Source organism: Lactuca serriola, chromosome 2 (genome assembly GCF_051521515.1).
Source record: "Lactuca serriola cultivar US96UC23 chromosome 2, Lser_US96UC23_V15, whole genome shotgun sequence".
Classification (NCBI taxonomy): domain Eukaryota; kingdom Viridiplantae; phylum Streptophyta; class Magnoliopsida; order Asterales; family Asteraceae; genus Lactuca; species Lactuca serriola.
Window position 1 is genome coordinate 201,812,625 of NC_136409.1, and position 22,091 is coordinate 201,834,715.

At 34.2% G+C, this 22,091-nt stretch overlaps 1 protein-coding gene across 2 annotated transcripts; it reads left to right on the top strand.

The window, feature by feature from the left end:
• Positions 1-16,647: 16,647 nt before the first annotated feature.
• Positions 16,648-19,590, top strand: AN3 (SSXT family protein). 2 transcript variants are annotated; one of them, XM_079026371.1, is made up of 4 exons: positions 16,648-17,226; positions 18,516-18,592; positions 18,736-18,820; positions 19,007-19,590. In XM_079026371.1, the coding sequence occupies exons 1-4, from the start codon at positions 17,143-17,145 to the stop codon at positions 19,376-19,378; spliced, it is 618 nt and encodes a 205-aa protein (XP_078882497.1). In that variant the 5' UTR covers positions 16,648-17,142; the 3' UTR covers positions 19,379-19,590. The 2 variants fall into 2 exon arrangements, with proteins under 2 accessions (XP_078882497.1, XP_078882496.1); XM_079026370.1 differs by having other exon boundaries at positions 16,654-17,226; positions 18,980-19,590.
• Positions 19,591-22,091: the final 2,501 nt, after the last annotated feature.

The following is a 22,091-nucleotide window of genomic DNA, read 5'->3' on the forward strand; positions in this document are numbered from 1 at the left end:
TAACTTAATATACTCGCTCACTAGTTAGCTAAGGTTAACAAAAACTCCTAAAAGCACAAAGCAAGCAACATCCGAGCATCGAGTAATCGAAACAAATATAACCTAAACATGATACCCTATCACTGAATGATCAATACTAGCATGCAAGTATACAAGCTCATATAGTAGGCTTATAAAGAAATCTCTCCTAGTAGTCTATCATGTAATCCTAAGCAGATCCTTAGCCCTAATCTAACATGCGATTCACAGATTCGCAATTCAAAGCATAACATAAACATGTATGGGTATTTTGGGAAAACTTATTTGAGTTCGGTCGATTGCATGCACCACACCTCATCTATTTAATTAGAGAACTCTTTTTGTAAAACATTTTTTTAAATCTACCAAATCCTCAGTTTGAGTTCAGACACACCCGAGAGTATGTCCGAATCCCTCAAACTAAGGCTCTGAAACCAACTTGTAATGTCCCAAAAATTAAGTCTAAAAATTTCAGTCTTTAAGTTAATAAACCCATTATCCAAAACAATATCATGAAAACCAGATCGAATCAAAGTATATGAATAAACATCCAAGTAACTCAGGGTCATATAACATGCAGAATAATGTGGTGTGTGCAATGCAGTCATCCTGAGCTCTTCCTTTTCGAAACAGAAGTACCTGAAAACATAAATTCAAAACCATAAGTACAAAGCTTAGTAAGCTCCCTAACATACCACATACCATACAAACATACTACCAAGCATATCTGGGTGCTTGAAATCCCCTTCAGTCTATTTCAACCAGATACAATCAAGCATATCTGGTTGCTTGCAATCCCCTTCGGGCTATTTCAACTAGATACTGTCAAGCATATCCAGGTGCTTGAAATCCCTTTTGTCTATTTCAACCGGATATTGTCAATCATATTTGGGTGATTGCAACCCCCTTCGGTCTATTTCAACCGGATACCGAGTCTATTTCACCCCTACCATTACCATATATTATCATGACCCACGCAGCAGACCTCACGATGTGAAGCTTCCTTGGTCACGTCGTGAGCTCGGTCGATTGAAACAATCACGTAAAAACCACTCTCACGCTATGACACTCCATGTGTCACGTCGTGTGACACTTCCGATTCTAAATCCTAATGTCTTAAGTCATCCGTTCCAACTTTCCTGAGGGCTTTCATACATCAAAAGCAACATAAAAATCTTTGCTTTATGTACATGCATGTCCAATGCATGTCTTGAACTTGATTAGGTGAAAATGAGATCCAAATCTCATTCATGGGACCAAAACTTAACCAAACCATAGATCTATCACACCAAAACTCAAAGGTACCTCATGGATCCATAAAGTTGCCAACTTTATGGAAGCAAACCACTCAAACCACTTCTAACATGAAGAAAAAGGCATAAAAGTCTACATCTAGAAGAATAACACATAAAGGTTGGAACTTGAGGACTTAACATGGTCCAAGGTATGATCTTTAAGGTGGTGAGGGAACTTGCTTGCTTGATCTAAGCACCAAGAACATCTTCTTCTTCTTCAAATCACAAAAATCTTCATAAATGGATGGACGATGAGAGGGGAGGCTGAAAATGGTGAAAGAGAGGCTAGGGTTTTTATCAAGATGATCTAGATATGATATGGGCTCATAAGATGCCCTAAAAACACGAAACTAACCCTTATATATGTTGAAAACCCTAAAATTCGTGGGCTTGGGCTGCACAGTTCTCATGTCGTGAGCTCCTAATGCTCACGTTGTTAGTACAATTTAAATCAACATTTATGTTTAATCGCTTCTCATGTTGTGAGCTCCAACTACTCACGTCCTGAGCTCGGTTTTTCCCCAAATCCTTTCCAACTTCGAACAGCCATAACTTCTTCGTTTCTACTATGAATTTGACGTTCTTTATATCCACGGAAAGGTCTTGAAGAGCTCTACACTTCTATATCAATACTTTTAGCTCACTACATGTACAACTTAAAACCTTAACCCTTGCAAGAGGCATAACACATAACTTTCTCCAGTTCATCCTCAGTTCCAAATACACAATTCATAGGACTTGATCCTCTTACTAACAATAACATCTTTCAATAAATCCCAAACCTTACTTCCTTAAAATCCCCAAATCCTACATATAATTCAAAAATGGTCCACGATCCTAAATCACAGAATAATCTGAAATAGGGCGTTACAAATAAAGGATGAATCAAACTTTACTTGATATACTTTATTTTCTAATCAGTAACAATTATATTCCTTTATCCTTTTAGGATTATGCTTTAATCACTATTAATTGTACTTTTAATACAAACACCAACTAATAAGCAGATAAAACACTTTATAAGATTTAGTATGGAAAGGCTTCATCATTATCTTACTTAATGTTTTAATGGATTATAATCCTATGTTAGACTAAGTTTCTAAACCCAATAACTACTAATCATATATTTGCGAAATACTCGAAAACATTGTTTAGATTATTATATACAAACCCACCAAGAATAAGTTCTCTTATTCTTATGAAAGACGATTTAGTAGAAAGCTAGCTTCTAATGACAAAGCAAGTGAGAGGTACTTATAACTTGAAGTAGCTCAAGAACCATATCATATGTTGTAAGTACTTAGAACTAGTTTCAGTAAGGAATTGTTGAACTTGAATAATAGTTATTCATAAACACAAAATTGTTCGCCTTAATGGTATAAATCATCTATGACTTGAGAAATGTGAAATCTTTTATTGATGAGTTCTTCTTGAGAGTTTCTAGTGAATCCATCAACTACCAAAATGCTATATCAGACCTCGAACCCGATTATTAACTAGGAGTCATGAACACTAAGATGTAATCCATTTATAATAATAAAGTATATGATTGATTAATCTTCCTCTTTATATCAAGGCTAGAAGAATTTTCTCATACTCGTGCCATTAACTATTATCCTTATCATACTCATGACATTGACTATGATCAAACCTTTTCACAAGTAGCCATGACTAGATCAAAAAAGATATTATTTACTACAATTACATATTCCGAATATGAGATATACCAAATAGATTTAAAAAAAACTCGCTTTTCTTAATAGACGTCTAGTAGAAGATATCGATATTGCTTAGCCTGGAGGTTTTCTTAATCCTAGTTATCCTAACAAAATGGGTAAAGATTAAGATCCACTTGTGGATATAAAGCAAAAATCTTAAGGTTGGAATCATGATTTTAATATATGAATATAAAGGTGTACTTTTATATCAAAATGAAGATAAAATTTGTGTTTACCAAGAACTAGTGGGAGCATAGTGATATTCCTAATCTTTTATGAATGGGACATAATTAATTATAAGAGATTACATTCCAAATATGCAAGGCTCTTTCTGTTGAATTAAGGTGTTTAAGGTCTTTAGTAAATTGGTATAATTGAGTGAATAATAGTAAAGACCTTTTTGGGTTGCCCTCATAGCCAAGAAATAGTATGGATTGATTTTATGAGAGAGATAAATGATTTATTAATATATTATGTGATTAATATATTAATTAGAAATGGTAAAAAAATGATTATAAATTAATCACAATTAATTTAAGTAATGGTTATGGATTAAATCGAATTAATTAAAGTTATAAGGCTTAAAATGCAATTGTTCAATAGTTAAAAAGGGGAGGCATTCTAGAACCTCCCTAAGGGGGACGGTTTTGGGGACCTCTTCTAGGGTTTCTGGAAGATTCAATTTGTTGATATGGTAAGTGATTTAATATGGCTTGAAAACCCTTCATAACTCACAAGGAATTTTCAAAATTCCATTCTCTCCTCTCTCTCCAATTTTCAATCCTAAGGTTTGAGTGTGACACATTAGAGGCTTCCACATTATTGGGGCTAGCATTCCAAAGAAGAGTTCTTCAAAGTTGGTTGCAATTTTCGACAAAAGAAAATGTATGTGACCTAAACTTTGTGATTTTCAATTTTAGCTAGGGTTATTTATCTTTTCATAGTATGTTCCTATTATGAGAAAAATTATAGATTTCTAGGTTGCATGTGCCCATAATTTTCTTATGTAAAATTTCGTTGTGTAAATCATGTTTGATTAAGTTTATTTTGTAACCTAGAAAATCCATTAGTGGCATCAGACCTTAGGGATTTGTCTATAATATAAAAATTAGTGAAACCCTAAAAGAAACTAGTAAAATAGGAAAAGCCTAGCCCTCTAGTTTTTTCTGAAAATTGCCTTGCCTCTTGCCTTTTCTGAAAATGCTAGCGTTTCCTAGTTTCCTTATTTGTTATTTAAATGGTTTAAAATTTGAACAACTAAAACTAGATAACCTAAACCCTGATTTCTGAATATAAGGAAGGGATTATGATTAAATAGATTAACTAATTAAAAGTTTAATTAAAGATAATTATTTAATTCTTAAATGATTTAGTTAATTTAATTAATTGTTTAATTAAAAGATAAACATTAAATCAAAGATGGTTTAAAAGATTAATTAATTAATTGATAATCAAACTAATTAAATATAAACATTATATTTTTAAAAGGTTTTAAAATACACATTATACATATATATAAGAATAATAATACTATGTGTACAACATAAAGTCAGTCGAATCAAGAGTAGACATCATACACAAAGCCATACTATAAGAGAGGTATAAGGAAATGATCGTTGAATGGGTTTCTTTTTCACTCGTCGCTTCTTTGTATGGTGAAGGGTCGTTAGCCAAGAGGGTTCAATAAGACATAATCACATTAAAAGTATAATGTATAAGTACTAGATACTTCTATAAAATTCAACTATAGTTACTTTAGGAAAATGAGAGATTGTAGGCTAATCCATGAAAACACACATCATTTCTTTGTGATTCGTTAGTGGAGTGTGTGTGGTTAACCGACACACTAATTTTGGACTACAAAGACGAAATGATGGCACAACTTGAGTTTATGGTTGTTGATGGAGTGTGTGTGGTTAGCTGGCACATCAATGTGAGATCATAAATGAGAACGAGGTTGTCAGATGGGTTTGCATGGTTATTCACATCTTGTTTGTGATCCGAGTCATAAATCAAAGAGCATAATATGAGATTAAACATGTCATTGAAAATTTCGATGGATCTCGTAATATATATGAATTTCATATTAGATTGAAATTGGTAAAGTGCTTTTCCAACCAAAAATAATTTCACAATTAGATTACAACATCCATCTTCTTAATTTTGAATTGTATTTATGGATCATATCCTTGAATATTAATTTGATTTAAAATATTAAGGATAAATCGAATAACTAAAATCTCATCTCCGATTTTAGATGTATGAAAATGGTGATCTTCCTCCTCCTCCTCCACACACTCACAAGTTTACTCTTTTGTCGATCCTCTGAAAAAGACAAGCTTAATGGTCCAAACTACATGGACTGGATGCACAATTTGAAGATGACGTTAAGATATAAGAACAAAGAGTAGGTTCTCGACACTCCAACCCCAAAAATTGATAAAGAAACCGCTACTCCTAAGGAATTAACTTAATACAACCAACACGTTAATGATGCCACTAAGGTCGCTTAAGTATGATTGCTACCATGACACATGATATACAAAAGTCCTATGTGGACTATTAGCCCTACAGAATAAACTTGTCTCTTTCTTAAATGTTCTACCAGAAATCAATTCAAAAGCGTTATGAATTCGTCAAGGCATTGATGGCGTGCAAGTTGAAAGAAGGGGAATCTTTGTGTGCTAATGTGTTGAAAATATAGAGACACACAGAGAGATTGGAGAAGCTTAATGTGAACTTTGAAAAGGAACTTTTCAGTGACATGGTGCTCAACTACTTGCCCATTAGTTATTATTATTACATCTTAACCAATCATTTGAATAATGTTGAAACCACCTTGATTGAGCTTCATAATCTCTTGCAAACTGCTGAAGCTAAAATGAATAAGTCTCATTCAAATAGTTATGCAAGTGCCTCAGACATTGATATTCATCAAGGCAAGGGGAAGAAGAGGATGGTCTATTCCCAACTCAAGTGGAAAGGGAAAGCCCACATTAGAGAGTCCAATGGGTCAAAGTGAAAGGTCAAATTTGATACTCCTCCTGTTAGTGACCCGAAAGAAGTGGTGTGTTTTCATTGTGGCCAAAAGGGACATTGGAAGAGACGTTGCCCCAAGTACCTACATGAAGTGAGAGAAGCAAAAGGAAATGTGAGAGAAGCAAGGGTAGGTCCATGCATGATGTGATGAAGTAGATTGAAATTATGTGGTCAAAGTTTATTCGTTCCTTCTATCTTAATTGGAGATGAGATATCTATGGGCCCCTCGATGATTTGATGTTGACATCTTAAGTACCTGGCCAGGTCCTGACTAGAATTGATATGTTCAATTTAGTAGTCAGACGCAATCATCACAAATCTTTATTAGAAAACATAATACTGAATTCTAATATTGACCATTATTCACGTCTCTAATTCATAAAGGTATCTTGTAGAACGAAGGAATAATTTATCACTTATCTGAGGGTTGAAGTTGATTATATCAGATTTTGTAAAATGCATTGAATGGCATTCTCTTTGTTGATTATTGGAGAAGTATTGGACCTTGTATAGTTGATGACTTGTCAAAATGGGAGACTATTGGAAAGAGTGTCCAAGGTCATTAACTATTAGTAATATTTCTAATAATAGCAGGGTCCTCTTGGGGTGACCTCAAGACTCAAATTAAGTAAGATTAATAAAGGAGGGATTGGTTTATTAATTTTTATGGTTTAATAATTAATTAGAAATTAATATGGGAATTAATTAAAGTGTTGAATATGTAGCACTCTAAAAATCAAAGAAATTTAAAATTTTCAAAATCAACCATTAACTAACATCGTTTACAAAAGGAGACTGTTTCAAAAACATTATTTCAGAATCAGAGTTTTCTCAAGACTCAGTGACATAAAACAGGAAGATGTGTATGGTCACACCTTTTCTTTCTCACGGTCCTTAGAAGTACAAGAAACAATAAACTAAAACTGTAAGCCAAATCTTAATGAGTTCCCCCAAAGTACCAACACACCACATAACAAACAGGCATACTGTAACGCCCGTGTTTCAAGGCTAAGCATTGATGCGATGATGTAATAGTCTACGTCAACCATTGTAACCCATTTTAAAGTAATAAAGATGAATTACCCGAATATTATGTGAATTATGTGTTTTTGTGTGCTTATTACTTGATTATAATAATATAATAAATAAAGGACAAAAATAAACGTCAAAATTAAAATGTGAGATAAACCCTATATCTTTACATAAAGTTTTAGTGGTCGTGACAAGGATTTCGGACATATAAGGAGCACCGAAATTCGAGTTATAACGAAGAAGTTATGACCCGTCAAAGTTTCGCGACGGAACCGGCACGACACCGGGAAGACGTAAATAGTGAATTTATGATAGAGGACTTTTTAGCCTTATTAATCTAAAAAAAGTTGTAGTATATGTTAAACCGAGAACATACAATAAAAGAACGCCCAAATCTGATTTCGTATGAGGAAGTTATGAATTTTCTAAGATTTGGCATAGCAGTGCACGACTCGAAACTTGAAATTTAGATCAAGCGATTTTTGGTCTACAAGACCTAAATGAGATTTAAAGATCTCATTAATAGGAACTCAACAATAAAAAGACAGACGAAAACAAAGTCTGTATGTAGAAGTTATGAATTTTACGCGGTCATTTAACAGTATAATCTCCTCCTACTGTTAAATTTAAGATCAGTCGAGAATTAGCCGACAGAGTCAAAAGGAAAGTTGTAGATCTTACTTTTACCTGTGTGTGAATATAAATAACGTCAAAAACGGAGCTCTTATGCGAAATTTATGGGGTTTAGAAGTCGGCAGGGTGCTGCTGCAAAAGGGGTGACGTGGCACAATGTAGGTTACCCACGTTCTGCCACCAGAATGGTGACACCTAGCTTGGACTCGACGAGTAGAAGTAGCAACTCGTCGAGTAGAGCTATTTCACAGCCTATAAATAGAGGTGTCAGGTTCAACACTTCTCTCACACCTTCAACCTTCACTTTCTCTCTCTAAACTCTATCTAACTCCCTAAAATCCCCCAAAAGCCTAGGAAACTTTCCTAGCACTTGAAGAAAGCCTCAGAGAGCCCGGAGTCTCCGAGAAAAAGAGTTTTTCGGTTTGAAACTCTGCCCGCGTGGAGCTCGGTTTTCAAGCAAACTTCCCGGTTTCGTCAGTGAAGGTTATTTTTAGAAGCGAAGTGTTGTCCAAATCACTCTGTATCAGGTGAGTGCATAGTCACTTTCATCTTACACATAGATATGAAGTATTTTATATAAATTATGTGCTATGTGTATATATGTTATCCGTTTACCTGAGATATTTTCTGGATGAAAGATCCATACTTCTTTCTTTCAGATCTGAAACTTTTTCCTTTAGATCTACACTTCCTCATCTCAGATCTAAACTTTTATTCAGATCTAGACTGTATACTTTGAGATCTATGTTGGATGAAAGATATGAACTTCTTTCCTTCAGATCTGAACTTTTTCCTCAGATCTAGACTGTATATGTATTTTACGCCTTGAAAGTTATGCTGGATAAAGATGTAAGCTTTGATTTACAGATCTGGACCATGTATGTATTTTATATCTACAAATATGTTGGGTAGAACATGGGTATATAAAATAGTTTGTGTGTGGTGAAATAAAATGATGAGAGGCCTCAATGTTGACGTTGTTCCAGTCATCTAGCGGAGTATGGATGACGACCACAGACTTTTCTAGGAAGTCTAGTGGAACGCTAGCAGGCTCGCAACCTGTAGGTGTTTGTGAACAAAGTGTTCACCGGTGTACTCCATCCCCCCCCCCCCCCATGGTTGCCTTATAAACACTTATGGCTGAGGAATCCCCTTAGCAGTAGTGTCCATCCCGATTAAATTCCTTAGGATAGGTCCTTTATGATAGATGCTTTAGGGACGTAAGGTGAGGATAACAAGAACGGGTAATCGGGTTAATGATTATTGAAAATAATAAACTTATTTGTTGTGGGTTGAAAACCCTATATGCTCACCAGGCTCCCCAACCTGGCCCACTTTGTTTCTTGTATTACAGGTAGTGGCAAAAGCATAGTTGGATGACTTGACGAGAGATTATGGATTTGAGGCCAAATTATGTTTTGTGGCCTAAGATGTTTATTTCTTTTTGGTTTATGCTTATGGTCTGTATCGATGATTGACATCCCGAGTTTTTGTAATGTAATGAAAATACATTTCTTTAAGAAATGATTTGATAAATTTATATCATATTTTGTTTTGGGAACAAATTCCATAATACTTTTTTTAAGAAGTTACTATGATTTTTTAATTAAAAAGCATAAACGAAATCGATCTTTTCTGGCCGTAAAAATGGGGATGTCACACATACAAACATGAGCAACCAACTTGACCGGACCGCCTTGTAGGGCCTACAACTTATCTGGACCGCTCTACGAGCAGCCGACCTGACTGGACCGCCTCGCGGAGCCTACAACCTATCCGGACCGCTTTACGGGCTACTGGCATGACTGGACTGACTCACAGGGCCTACTGCCTATCCAGTCGTCCCTGAGTGTCCTGGCCCACAACACAAAGCAGAGCCGCCACAACCCAACACGAACATGTCGGCATATGCAACAAATAAACACAAACACAGAGCCAACAAATATAGATAATCATACAGGATCTACTGCACAACTACACATATCATATAACTATCTTGACCAGGATAAATAATCTAGTGGGCCGACATTGGTGCCTTCGGCCCATGGGTATAGTGAGGAAAACTCACCTCTTAGTCTGAATAATCCCTGCTCCGATAACCGGCTCTACTCGACTCCTAAAAATCAAAACATTTCCCATTCTGAATTAATAACATTTTTCCCAAAATAATCATGGTCTTAACTGATCAACCCTGGTTAAAGTCAAAGTCAAAGTCAACGGTCAATGTCCAAAAGTCAAAATCCCTTCCCAGCGGAGTACGCCCAACGTACTATGATGTTGACCAAAAACGGGGCGCTGATTGCGTACGTGCAACATACCACCAGGTATGCCCAATGTTCGCAGCCCCGTCCTAAAACTCCATTAAGAGTTTATTCTATTAATCCCTTACGTCCAAAACTCATATCCAAACCCAAAATGATGTCCTAAGTCATAAAGTTTCCAACTTTATGACTTTGCATGGCTATAAAGTGCTTAATGTCCAAAACCCTAAGTTCTTAACCCAATAATACATCACAACTCTTGCATGGAAGGGATAGAAGGGCCAAGATCACATTTTTATGGTTCATAATAGCTCCATAATGGATAAAGTTTCCAACTTTATCCATTAGAATGTCCCCAACAAACAAGATCTAGTCTTAAAGTCTCAAAGGGGCCCAAAAGTGCATCTTTTTCAACTAATCCATTAAGTCCAAGTCTCTAACCTTCAGATCTAAATTAAAATAATGTTTAGATGAATAAAGTTTCAACCTTTATCCATAACAAGTTCACAAACTTTCAAGATCTAAACATTATGCACTTAAAGTGACCAAAAGCTCATAACACCCAAAATTGGCTAAATATAATAATTTCATCATCAAGATTCAAACTTTATACCTCTAAAAGAAAGATCAAGGTGAACAAAGTCTTGATATACAAGCTCCAATGAAACCAATACTTCTTCAATGAGTTCCTTCTTCTCCAAGGTGCACCAAGAACACTCCAAAGCACTTAAAAGCACCTTTTTTTGCTCACAAGGCTACATCTAGGGCTGGGATTTCAAGAGAGGGTGTTGGAAAGGTGGAGGCTGAGAATGAAATAGGTTTGAGGAAGCTAAGGAGCTTAAATAGGGCTTAAACCACGAAAATAAGGTTTGGGCACTGATCGCGTACGCCTTGCATACTTCTGGTATGCCCAACATACTAGGGATGCCCTAGTACTCTTTGCGTACTCCCCGTACACCCTGTGCACACGACTAACCCAAAAATCATCCTAAATTCAAACGTTCATAATTTCGTTGTTCCAACTACGTTTTCGACGTTCTTTATATCCACGGAAAGGTGTTGAAGATATCTACAATATTATCTAAATATCTTGGACTAAAAACTTCTCGAAAAAAAAAATCCATATTCCATGCAAGTACTCATCTATGACTTTTCCCTTTCTACCATTTGGCACAGAACACAATTCAAGGGTAAAATCTCTTAAATATCATTACCTCCTTCCCTAAGGACTAAACTTTTCCTCATTAGGCCCAAAACCTTACACAATCGACTTCCAGTCCATGGCTTAGAAATTGTAGGAAACAGGATGTTACAGAATATCAATTAATCAATACTTGATTAATCAGGAATATTTTCAGAACCCTAGGGGAGATAGGGTGGACGAAATCTCCTTATGGAATAAGGAAGATTTCGAAAATCTCATCCCATCCCACATGGGTTGGAAGACAAAATCTAGGAAGGTATTTAAGACTGTAAATAGGGTCTTATGGATTTCATTCTTCCTTGCTCATTGGCTTGAAGTTTTCGCCATCTTCTCCCTCCCATTCTTGTGGACGAACTCTATTAGAGTTTGACCCCTCTTAGTTGCTTTTAGTTTTTCTCTTTTGAGTTCATTGGCTATGAACCAAGAGAGGGATTTTAGTTTGGATGATTTTCATCCAAACATGGTTGTATTCATAATACCGCAGGCTAAAACGTCATTGAATGTAAGAGAGGTATGTGGTTCTTCTTTTGTATTTATGTTTTTCATAGGGTAGCTGTAATTAGTATGAAACTTAGATCCTAGGTTGCATGTACACTTAGGTATATCATAGATTGATTTTTCCGCTACTTATTTAAATTGTATTTGATGCATAGAACACCTAACACCATCGCGACATGATGAGTATATTTAAGTGGCATGGTCTTTAGAACGATGGTTCAGACAAGAGTTTCGTCGTAACCAGAGGACAATATACTTTGCATTGCGACGTCGTATATGGGTACATCGACATGGTGGAGAAAGTAGGATTCTATAATGGAAATGCACCACGACATAGTCAGAGGAAGACCACAACCTAATAACACACTGCGACACGGTTTCTCAATCAGAACACAAATTTCATAGAGTTAATAGCTTATTTCCGAACCATTTCTCTTGAAATTGGTTGGAGAGATTTATAGATGGATATTATGATGCCAAGACAAGTTATAGATGATGGATTGCTAGGATTATCATCCTCTTCTTCTTAGGGTAAATATTTATCCTTACAATTAAGCTTTGAGCTTTAATTATGAAATTGATAGATTGGTTAGAATGGTTGAATTAATCAACCTATAACTGATTATGATGATAATGAGGGTGCATAGAAGCTTTAATCAAGCCTTGGAAGTGATTTACAAAGTGAAATCCATATATGTGAAGTTAGGGTTTCAAACTCTAACTAGTGAGGAAGATGAATTGATGCATTAGAGAATATAATGTAATGAATTAGGTAATAAGGGATGCTTAATTCAATGGATGTAATAGATTTAGAGGTAAGAAATGAGATGTTAGAATTATGATCAATTAAGTGATCACTTTGATATAGAGAGTGATTAAGCTCTTAATAGACCAATACAAGTTCTAAGGGACTTGATATGTTGTATGAATAGGCCTTGAGCCAAGTAGATGGAGCAAGATGCATCAATTGAAGAATAAAGCCAATGGTAGTTAGTCTTCACTAACTATCAAGGTGAGTTACTACTCTCACTCTCTCACTAGATTATGTATGTTTATGTTATTATGTATGTATGTTTATATGTTTATGGTATTATTTTCAAATACACAATACTTATTAGATGAAGATAGTGCATATTTATATGAATTATAACCTTATAAATGACGATGTGTGTATGAGTAGATGTTAGCGGTATTTGGTTAACTACTTGTAATATAATAAATGAAAGATAGAGTATGAAAGTGTGATTGGATATAGATGGTATTGTGTTAAATGCCAAAAAGATGTTAGAAAGATAGATTATGATTGTATGTTTATAATAATGTAAATCAGCATGTGTGTATGTTTGTAGTATGTATGTATGGTTCAAGATAGAGTATGTATGTATAATTGAAGATAGAGAATGTATGTATTGTTGAATATAGATTATGTACGTATATTTGAAGATAGAGCATGTATGTATGGTTGAAGATATAGTATGTATGTGTAGTTGAAGATAAAACATGTATGTATGTTTGAGATATAATATGTATGTGTGGTTAGATAGTGATGGTACTATATTAGATAACCATCACATATTAGATATAGATAGAGTAATGATGTATGACTGGAGATTTATGGTATTGAGCTAAACATCTATATGTGATAAGTGAAGCTATCGTGGATAATTAGACTGGTTGGGTCTAAATGGGAATAGAGGTGTAGAATGTAAGAATAGATGGGACGTAGAGAGAGGATGAAGTATGCCTTAGAATGGGAAAAGAGCATGAGGTGAAAAGGAAAATGTCATAATAAGAAGTGTAAATAGAGTAAAACAAGAGGAGAAATGAGGTGAGAAAAAGGAATGAGAAGAGTCGGGAAGAGGCTGACATAAAGTATGAATAGAGAATGAGACGAGTGTAAGAAGAGATGAGAAGGCATGAGTTGATATCGAGTAAGAGTAATAAAAGAAAGAACAAAGTAGTAGAGTATGAATGCGTGAAAATAGATTAAAGTATAACTCACCAATCTTGTGGCCTGATGTTGTAGATTCTTTCATTTTTGCAGGCTCAGGTGGTAGCCATTGTACAAGAGGATGTAGGAGCATAAGGAATTGGACTAGAAGTATTTTTTATTTTTTAGTGTACCTTGTTGCTTAAATTTTGAGTATGATTTTATTGTAAACCCGATATTATCCTGAGATATACAGTGTTTTTGAGTTATAGAATTCCGCATTTGTTAGAGAACTCTAATAATCCCTGGATAATTACAAGAGAAAAATGTGGGTCATTACAATCACAGTGACATCCAAATGCCAAGCACACCATTAATGGTTAGTTAACAAACATTTGGATCTCTTTTAACGTTAACCATTTGACTTAGTGTTGGTTGTTAGGGGATAAAGAAAACGTTGAATTTAACGTTTACAATTAAGCAGGCATTTACTCTCAAAAGAGATGACGCCATCAACACAATAATGGAAACACCGATCTTCAAGCAAACCTTCTCGAGCATAGATCAAAAACACATATCTCATATCAAGAAATGCATATCATCACAAGATCTAATGTAGAAAAAAAATATTATGAATGGAAAACATTCTTCACCGAGTAATATATACATGACAAGGAACAAGAAAACAACAGATCAAAAAAATATGACACCAAAAACCGAACATAAATTTACCAAACAACAAAAAACTCAGAAACCCTAGTTTTAAAAATAAAACAAACAAATGAACCAAAGAACACCGTATTACTTAGATCACACCAAAAACACGATCAAAATGCAAACACGGGCTAACTCTAGCTCTGATACCATGTTAAGCTCATAAAACTCACTTTTATTAATACGTAATAAAACATGTATATTTGAAACCTCACTACAAGATTCACTCACACTATATCAAATAAGACTCAATAAAAACAATCAATAACCACTAGGAGAAGAATCAATACAACTGTATGAACAAACCCTAATCACAGTAGAGAGAAAACTAGAGAAGAATCAACAGAACTGTGTGACCAATGTCTTATAAGGTCTTCACAACTCATTTAACCCTAGCAAAAAAAACATGTAACTCTTTCCTCTCAGCACCTCCATACCTAATAAAACTCACTTTTATTAATACGTAATAAAACATGTATATTTGAAACCTCACTACAAGATTCACTCACACTATATCAAATAAGACTCAATAAAAACAATCAATAACCACTAGGAGAAGAATCAATACAAATGTATGAACAAACCCTAATCACAGTAGAGAGAAAACTAGAGAAGAATCAACAGAACTGTGTGACCAATGTCTTATAAGGTCTTCACAACTCATTTAACCCTAGCAAAAAAAACATGTAACTCTTTCCTCTCAGCACCTCCATACCTCTCCTCATTATCGATCGTTCCTCCACCGGTCGTCCTCCCTCCGACCGATCACCAAAATCACTGTCCACTAGATGCACCGACCATCGGACGCACCAGAAGCTCCGACCTCCACAACCATCTACGAATGAAAATCCTCCCATCTCCACACAACGTCTTCCTTCTGTTCTACCAATTTTCCTTCTCCTTATCCTTCTCCTTTCAGGTAACACTTTCATTCTCTTTTTCCCCATCTGATTTGAAATCAATTGTTTTTTTGATTTTTGAAGAAACACATCTGATTTCTGCTTCCTAGAATACCGGGTTTTTTTTTTTTCAAAATCTTATTTGTTTGATGGGATGTTTGGTAGATGATTTTTTTTCATGTTTGTTTATGCTAATCTGATTATTTTGGGATGTTTTCAAATTTTTTTTCTTTTCCAAAATTAAATTATGCTATGAAATGTTTGATGTCTATTTAAAGCTAGATAATTGTTTGTTTATGCTAAAAATTAGATTATCAGTGTTGTTAATGACTTAAGATATCAAAGATCAAATTTTTATTTATTTATTTATTATTATTATTATTATTTTTGGCATTAGTAATGACTTAAGAAATCAGAAAAAAGTTTTGGTAATCAGAAATCAGATTATGATTTGGTAGTTTGTTTGGTAATTAAAAATCAGATTATGTTTTAATTTGCAGACGTTAAAAAACAAACAAACTTTTTATTGCAGACTGCAGATGTTTAGTCGACATGTTCGGCTACAAAGGGTTACAGATATGGTTCGGAGGGTGAAGACGCTTTGGTTTCGAAAAAACAAACAACTAAATTTCAAAGAAATGAGGGCACCCCTTTAGTTCTATCTTCTACCCTTTAGCCCTTCAAAACTTGTGACTACATAACCTTTATCTTTAATGCTCTTTACCTTTTATACTATTCTCTTATAATATCCTGCACTAAACAACTTAAGTTAATAAAACTCGATGTTAATCTTAATCTTGAAACATATGTTATTCTCAACAAATGCACTAATCACAAATAAACAAAAAGGAAAACATATATAGATTACTGAAGGGTCCAGTTGCAGGTGAGGATATCATAAACTTAGAAGATCTTTGGAGAAAAAAGAAACAATATTTTAGTTGTCTTGGAGCAAAATCTCTGGAGATTGTATTTTTACTTCGATAAGAATATCATAAGCTTAGACAAAATTATTTTTTTTTGAGAGTTTTCTAAATATTTAGTGTCTATAAGGATACATAGCGCATTTCTTCTTCTATTTACTCTTCTTTAATAAAACACAAAATTTATTTTACTAGTTCAGTTGGCATTTGGGCATTTTACATTTTAAATTTTAATATTGATCATTAACTGTGTATTTTATAAGATAAATATGATTTATCGAAAAAATAAAACCTCGTGTGTTATAACTGATATTATCAAGAAAATAATAAATGTATATCTAACAAATGTTATGATTATAAAAGATCTGATTAATAACTTATTCCAAGTAATAAAAGTTATATACTAGTATAAATTTGGTGCTTACCTCCTATAAATATCCAATCCATCATCTGAATATTGCAATTTTTGGGCATTTGAACTTGAAAGAAGCAAAAGATAGAAAAAAAAAACCCTAAACCCTAATTTGAATTTGTGCCACCCTCTTTCATCCTACCACCACCAGCTGTATATATAGCCAAAGATTGTAGTACACTGAGAAAAGCCTGCTGCCTTTTTGTTTTCTTTTACCCTTCAATCTATCCATCGACATTTCTGCCATTAATCTCTGTGTTTTGACGGGCTTCAAAAGACCCCATTTTAGTCTTTGCAACCAAACAACCGGAAAATAAAAAGCTGATTTGAAGTTTTTAAGCCACAAAAACTCGCATACACAAAGAAAGCAAAAGAGGGTCTCTTTGTGGAGCCCCATTTTCACATTTTCCTCTTCGCAATTTGCAGTGCTTGTAGTCGTCTATCCAGTCTAGAGAGAGAAAGACACCCACCCACATATTTTTATAGAGAGAGAAAGAGAAAGAGAGAGTGAGTGAGTGTGTGTGTGAAAGGGTGGGGGGAGAAATATCAAATATCACATATATATAATGCAGCAGCACCTGATGCAGATGCAGCCCATGATGGCAGCCTATTATCCCTCCAACAACGTCACTACTGATCATATTCAACAGGTTTCCTTCCTCCCTGAGATATGTTTTCACCTTTAACTTTCTCTTTCACACACCAGAATCAAGTCCTCTGTGTGTGTCTTGTTGTTGGGTGGATTTGTTCAACTTTATTGATCTTTTTATGTTGCTTTTTTTGGCTTTTGCCTGCCTTTTTCCTGCTTGTTTCTTCATCTGAAACAAGGTTCCCTGTATATATAGACCTTATCATCACATATATCTTTAATTTATTGCTCTACTACTTTTGGGTTGAATATCTTTTCACCATACTCAAGTTCTTTGCATGATCTGTTTGTTCATTACTCGTAACGATAACACATGTTTCTTCTTCCTTTTTCCGACTGTAAAAATGCAAACTTTCGATTGAATATTTTATTGGTTTTTGTTTTCATTATCTTTTATTGGGTCTTCCATTGTTGCTTTTTTTTTTTCTCTTGCTTACTGGGAAACTTAAACAAGAGAATAAAGTTTTGAGCTTTGTGTACCTTTGGGTTTTCTTTATAACCGGCACAGAAAACAAGAATTGAACCCCAACCCAAAGGTCATGTGACCTAGCTAGGGCCAAATACCTTTATAACCTAAATGGGTTTTTGAAAAATATTCACTTCACAAGTTCAAGAAAGTCGATATAGTTTTGGACATGGAAGTCTTTTTGTTTAGGGTTTGAGTGTGGTATAAAGATGAGTTGAGAAAAGAGAGGCTAAGGTTTCATATTCACAAAAAATAAAATACGAGTAAAAAATATTGGACAAAGAGTCGTTTTTTAATGATTAAAACTGTCCGAAATTCCAAAAAAGGTGCATTTCAATTCCGTCAAGTGGACTTTTTTTGGAGATTGCATGAAATATATTCTCTTTCCGTTATAAAAAAAGCATAAAGTTTTTTAATTTATTTGCGAATATGATTCGAATGTGCAGGTTGAATTAAATATTAGATAAAATTAGCTCCCCTTCTTGGTAATGGGTTAATAAAGATTCGTCATTAAACATTCTTTATTTGCATCAATCTTTGTGCTTTTGTATTTGATTTGCTATCTTGATTCACATGTTGTCTTTTGTGGTCTAGGCATCTTATTACCAGATTTCATTACGCAACAACAAGATTATTATATATATGTTGTAATACAATAACCCACGTCCCTCTTTTCTTTTTTGTGTGTACGTTCTCCATATAATCAATATATAATTTGGATAATATGTGACTGATATGTAGTGGTACAAATTTTTATATTAATTCTTTGTTCTTGGTTTCGTTTATATGCATTTTGTTTCATGTATATAATTACTCATGTGCAGTACCTTGATGAAAACAAGTCTCTGATCCTGAAGATTGTTGAGAGTCAAAACTCAGGGAAAATGGCCGAATGTGCAGAGTGAGTATTTCTATTTTGGATATGAATTTTTGCTGAAATTGACCAAGTGTATTCTGATATATCAATAAATGAAGTATAGTACATTTGTCTTTTGCTAATAAATTAATAATAATGAAATTAATATCACTTTTTGATTATTGCAGACATCAGGCCAAGCTTCAGAGAAACCTGATGTACCTTGCTGCCATTGCTGACTCTCAACCCCAGGCACCTGCTCTTCATTCTCAGGTAAAAAATTTCACTATTCACATCAAAATTTCATACTTTCCGATGATCCCAATTACATATATATATATATATATATATATATATATATATATATATATATATATATATATATATATATATATATATATATATATTTTCTTTTTCGATATTACGATTCAGTATCCTCAAGGCGGAATGATGCAGCAGCCAGGAAGTCACTACATGCAGCAACACCAACAAGCGCAACAGATGTCACCTCAAGCACTCATGGCTGCACGTTCTTCGATGCTCTACAGTCAACAGCAGTACTCGTCGCTACAGCAGCAGCAGGCGTTGCATAGCCAGCTTGGAATGAACTCCGGCGGTGGAAGTAGCGGACTTCACATGCTACAGTCCGACAATAACAATGCTGCTGGCGGTGGAACTCATCTCGGAGGAGGAGGAGGAGGGTTCCCGGACTTTTCTCGTAAGCAAGACATTGGGATTTCTGGGCCCACCAATGAGGGGCGAGGTGGTGGTTCCGGTGGTGGGGATGGTGGTGAGACACTGTACCTGAAATCTCCCGACAAAGGTAACTGATCAATGATCATACACTTTGTGTTAGGCAAAACTGCTTTAGTTTCAATATTTTAAGAGTTTTTGTAGTAGCTTGTAGTCTTTTATGGAAGTACGTAGAATGTTCTATATATTTGAATTCTCGATGTTGGGTTGACTCTGAAACTGTGTAACTGTTGATCTTCGTGTTCTTTATGTTTTGGGACGATGGATCATATGATAGTCTATTTTGTAAATTTGTAGGTTGTCTTTCTCGTGGTTTCTTTGTTTTTAATACAAACAAATTGATATTATCAAATCGTTAGTCAACATGGACCAAATAGACCCTGTTAAATATCGGGTCGGGTCGGGTCGGGTCAGATTGATCTCAAACCCATCGTAAAAGATGATAGATGGTTGAGTGGCCAAATTTTGAAGATAAACAAAAAATTCAAACATATAAACAAAAAACTGAAATTTTATACTAATTGTGGGTTTAGATACATGCTAAGGCCAAAATGATGATATAACTACGACTCTTAACAATATCTCCCACTGAGCAACTATCTATATGAATTCCACTCTGCAATATCTTCCCATGAGAAACTATCGATCAAGGCTTGTGGCTTCTTGTTTGAAGGTTCATAAGAAAAGTGTGCACGAGTAGCTTCTCCGGTGGTGGTGGTGGCGGCTGTGGTAGGATTAGAATATACGCCATAGCTAGTTTGGATGGGAGTTTGGCCGGTGAAATGTTGCACGATTTCTTTAAACTGAGAAGCATCTTTTGCTTCCACCATGACTGGGCTCGAAATGTACTTCACCTTTATGCTCTTCATATCAGTCTCTGGTGTTGTCGGGGTTTTGTCAGAAGCTCTGCCACTACTGTTTTTGTTCATTTTCTTGAATATGGCGGTGTATACTGTTGTTGTCCGGACTCTGGTCTGTGGTGGGTAATTAAAAGGCCTATGGATCCTTGGGCATTTAAATACTTGTGTTAGATGCGAAAATGTACAACTCTTATTGCACAAGGTATAAACTAACATAGTCATATCGTTTTCAGTTGTAGGATTTTGAAAATCGTTGTGCTGTGCTGTGCTGTGCTGCTGTGTATTAAGTTATCTTATTCTCGAGTTAAAAACGACAGATGAAGGGAGATTTTACAAGTGTTAATGCTCAAGATACAAGTGGTTATTTAGGAGCTAGCTTCGAAGAAGGGTTCGTTAAAAAGACAAGATGAAATTTGGTTGATTGTTGACTCGACAGATGTAGCTTCGTGGATGCAACTAGATAATTGATGGTTTTAAAAGATACGTTGACATTTACGTTTATGTAGTTCAATAATCTCTATTTTCAATTAGACTAAAAGACCAAGAACTTTGGGGATTTTGCTTGGGCCAATCAAGAACAAAAAGTCTATGCAAGAAACCGTGAGGAAGGTGGCAAATCGGGTAAAGCATATATTAGTTATAATCGGGTAAACCCTTAAATATTTAAGGGTGTTGTTAATAAGATATCTTTCACACATCTTATTGATTTTTTATAAAAAGTTAACTTATAATTAATTATTTATAATTAGTATTTTTGGAAAGAAATACAATTTCAACCGATAAAAATATTTCAAAATCAAATTAGAGTGTCTATATGATAAAATGGTATGTCTTTTTAGCTATCTCATTATTTAATTTTGAAATATTTTATTGGTTAAATTGCATTTATTTCCGAAATATTTTTATATTGATGTAGGATGTTTATATTGAATCATCACATGTAGAATGTTTTTATAGAAATAATCCAAAATTAAATGTAGGATGTTTATATTTTTTCCTATAATGCATTAAATTTAAAAAGGTTTTATAGTATGTAATTAAGATTAGAGAACTTTGATTTTTTCCATTGAATAATTCAATGGCTATTGAACTACAAATTCATTGAATATCAATGTGATATCTTATTATGTTAAAATTTCATTATTAAATTACAATTAAAATTACCACCTCATTAACCATCTCATTGAACTCACCGCTATGAATACTCTTAGAATTAAAACTATCAATTTGTCTAAATGGATCTCAATGTATCCCTTTCTTTCTATAAATAGATAAATAAAAAACATAAATGAAAATATTAACAAAAATTTGTGGTTGAAAATGAACATTTCCGTTCCAAAATTTTCAAACCAGCTGGAATATATATTTTCTAAATTATTCCAAATAGTTAACATGTTTCCATTTCGACAGATTTGGTAACTAAAAATGTCCCATCTTAGGTTTTCAATTAACATACGTAACTATAATGAACATTATCTACAGAAAATTATTATTTATTTTATGTTTTGTTAAATTCTAGAAAAAGTTAATATCTTTTTACTTTTTTTATTTATCTTTTTATCCACGTAAGGTAATTCATAAGCAAAAATAAGTTACAGAATTTTTATCCACGTAAGGTAATTCATAAGCAAAAATAAGTTACAGAAAACACAGGACATTCTTGCAATTTTGTCTATTTTTATCATAACTGTCATTTTTAATGGGCTGCGTTTTAGTTCCTACTTGTCAAATTTTATTTAGTTTATTTTAATTTATTATCAGTTAAATCCATAAATGTAACTTATTTTTGCTTATGAATTACCTTAGCGGCTATTTTTTTTTATAAACTATCTTAAAATAGCTTTTAATTTCAAAACATGTCCTCTCTCTCTCTCTCTCTCTCTCTCTCTCTCTCTCTCTCTCTCTCTCTATATATATATATATATATATAT

Bases quoted from the DNA above. Each gene is read 5' to 3' on its own strand.
- AN3 (XM_079026370.1), top strand. From the start codon at position 17,143: ATGCAGCAGCACCTGATGCAGATGCAGCCCATGATGGCAGCCTATTAT. The intron at 17,227-18,515 runs GTTTCCTTCCTC...ACTCATGTGCAG, and splicing joins CTACTGATCATATTCAACAG to TACCTTGATGAAAACAAGTC. The intron at 18,821-18,979 runs GTAAAAAATTTC...ATTACGATTCAG, and splicing joins CACCTGCTCTTCATTCTCAG to TATCCTCAAGGCGGAATGAT.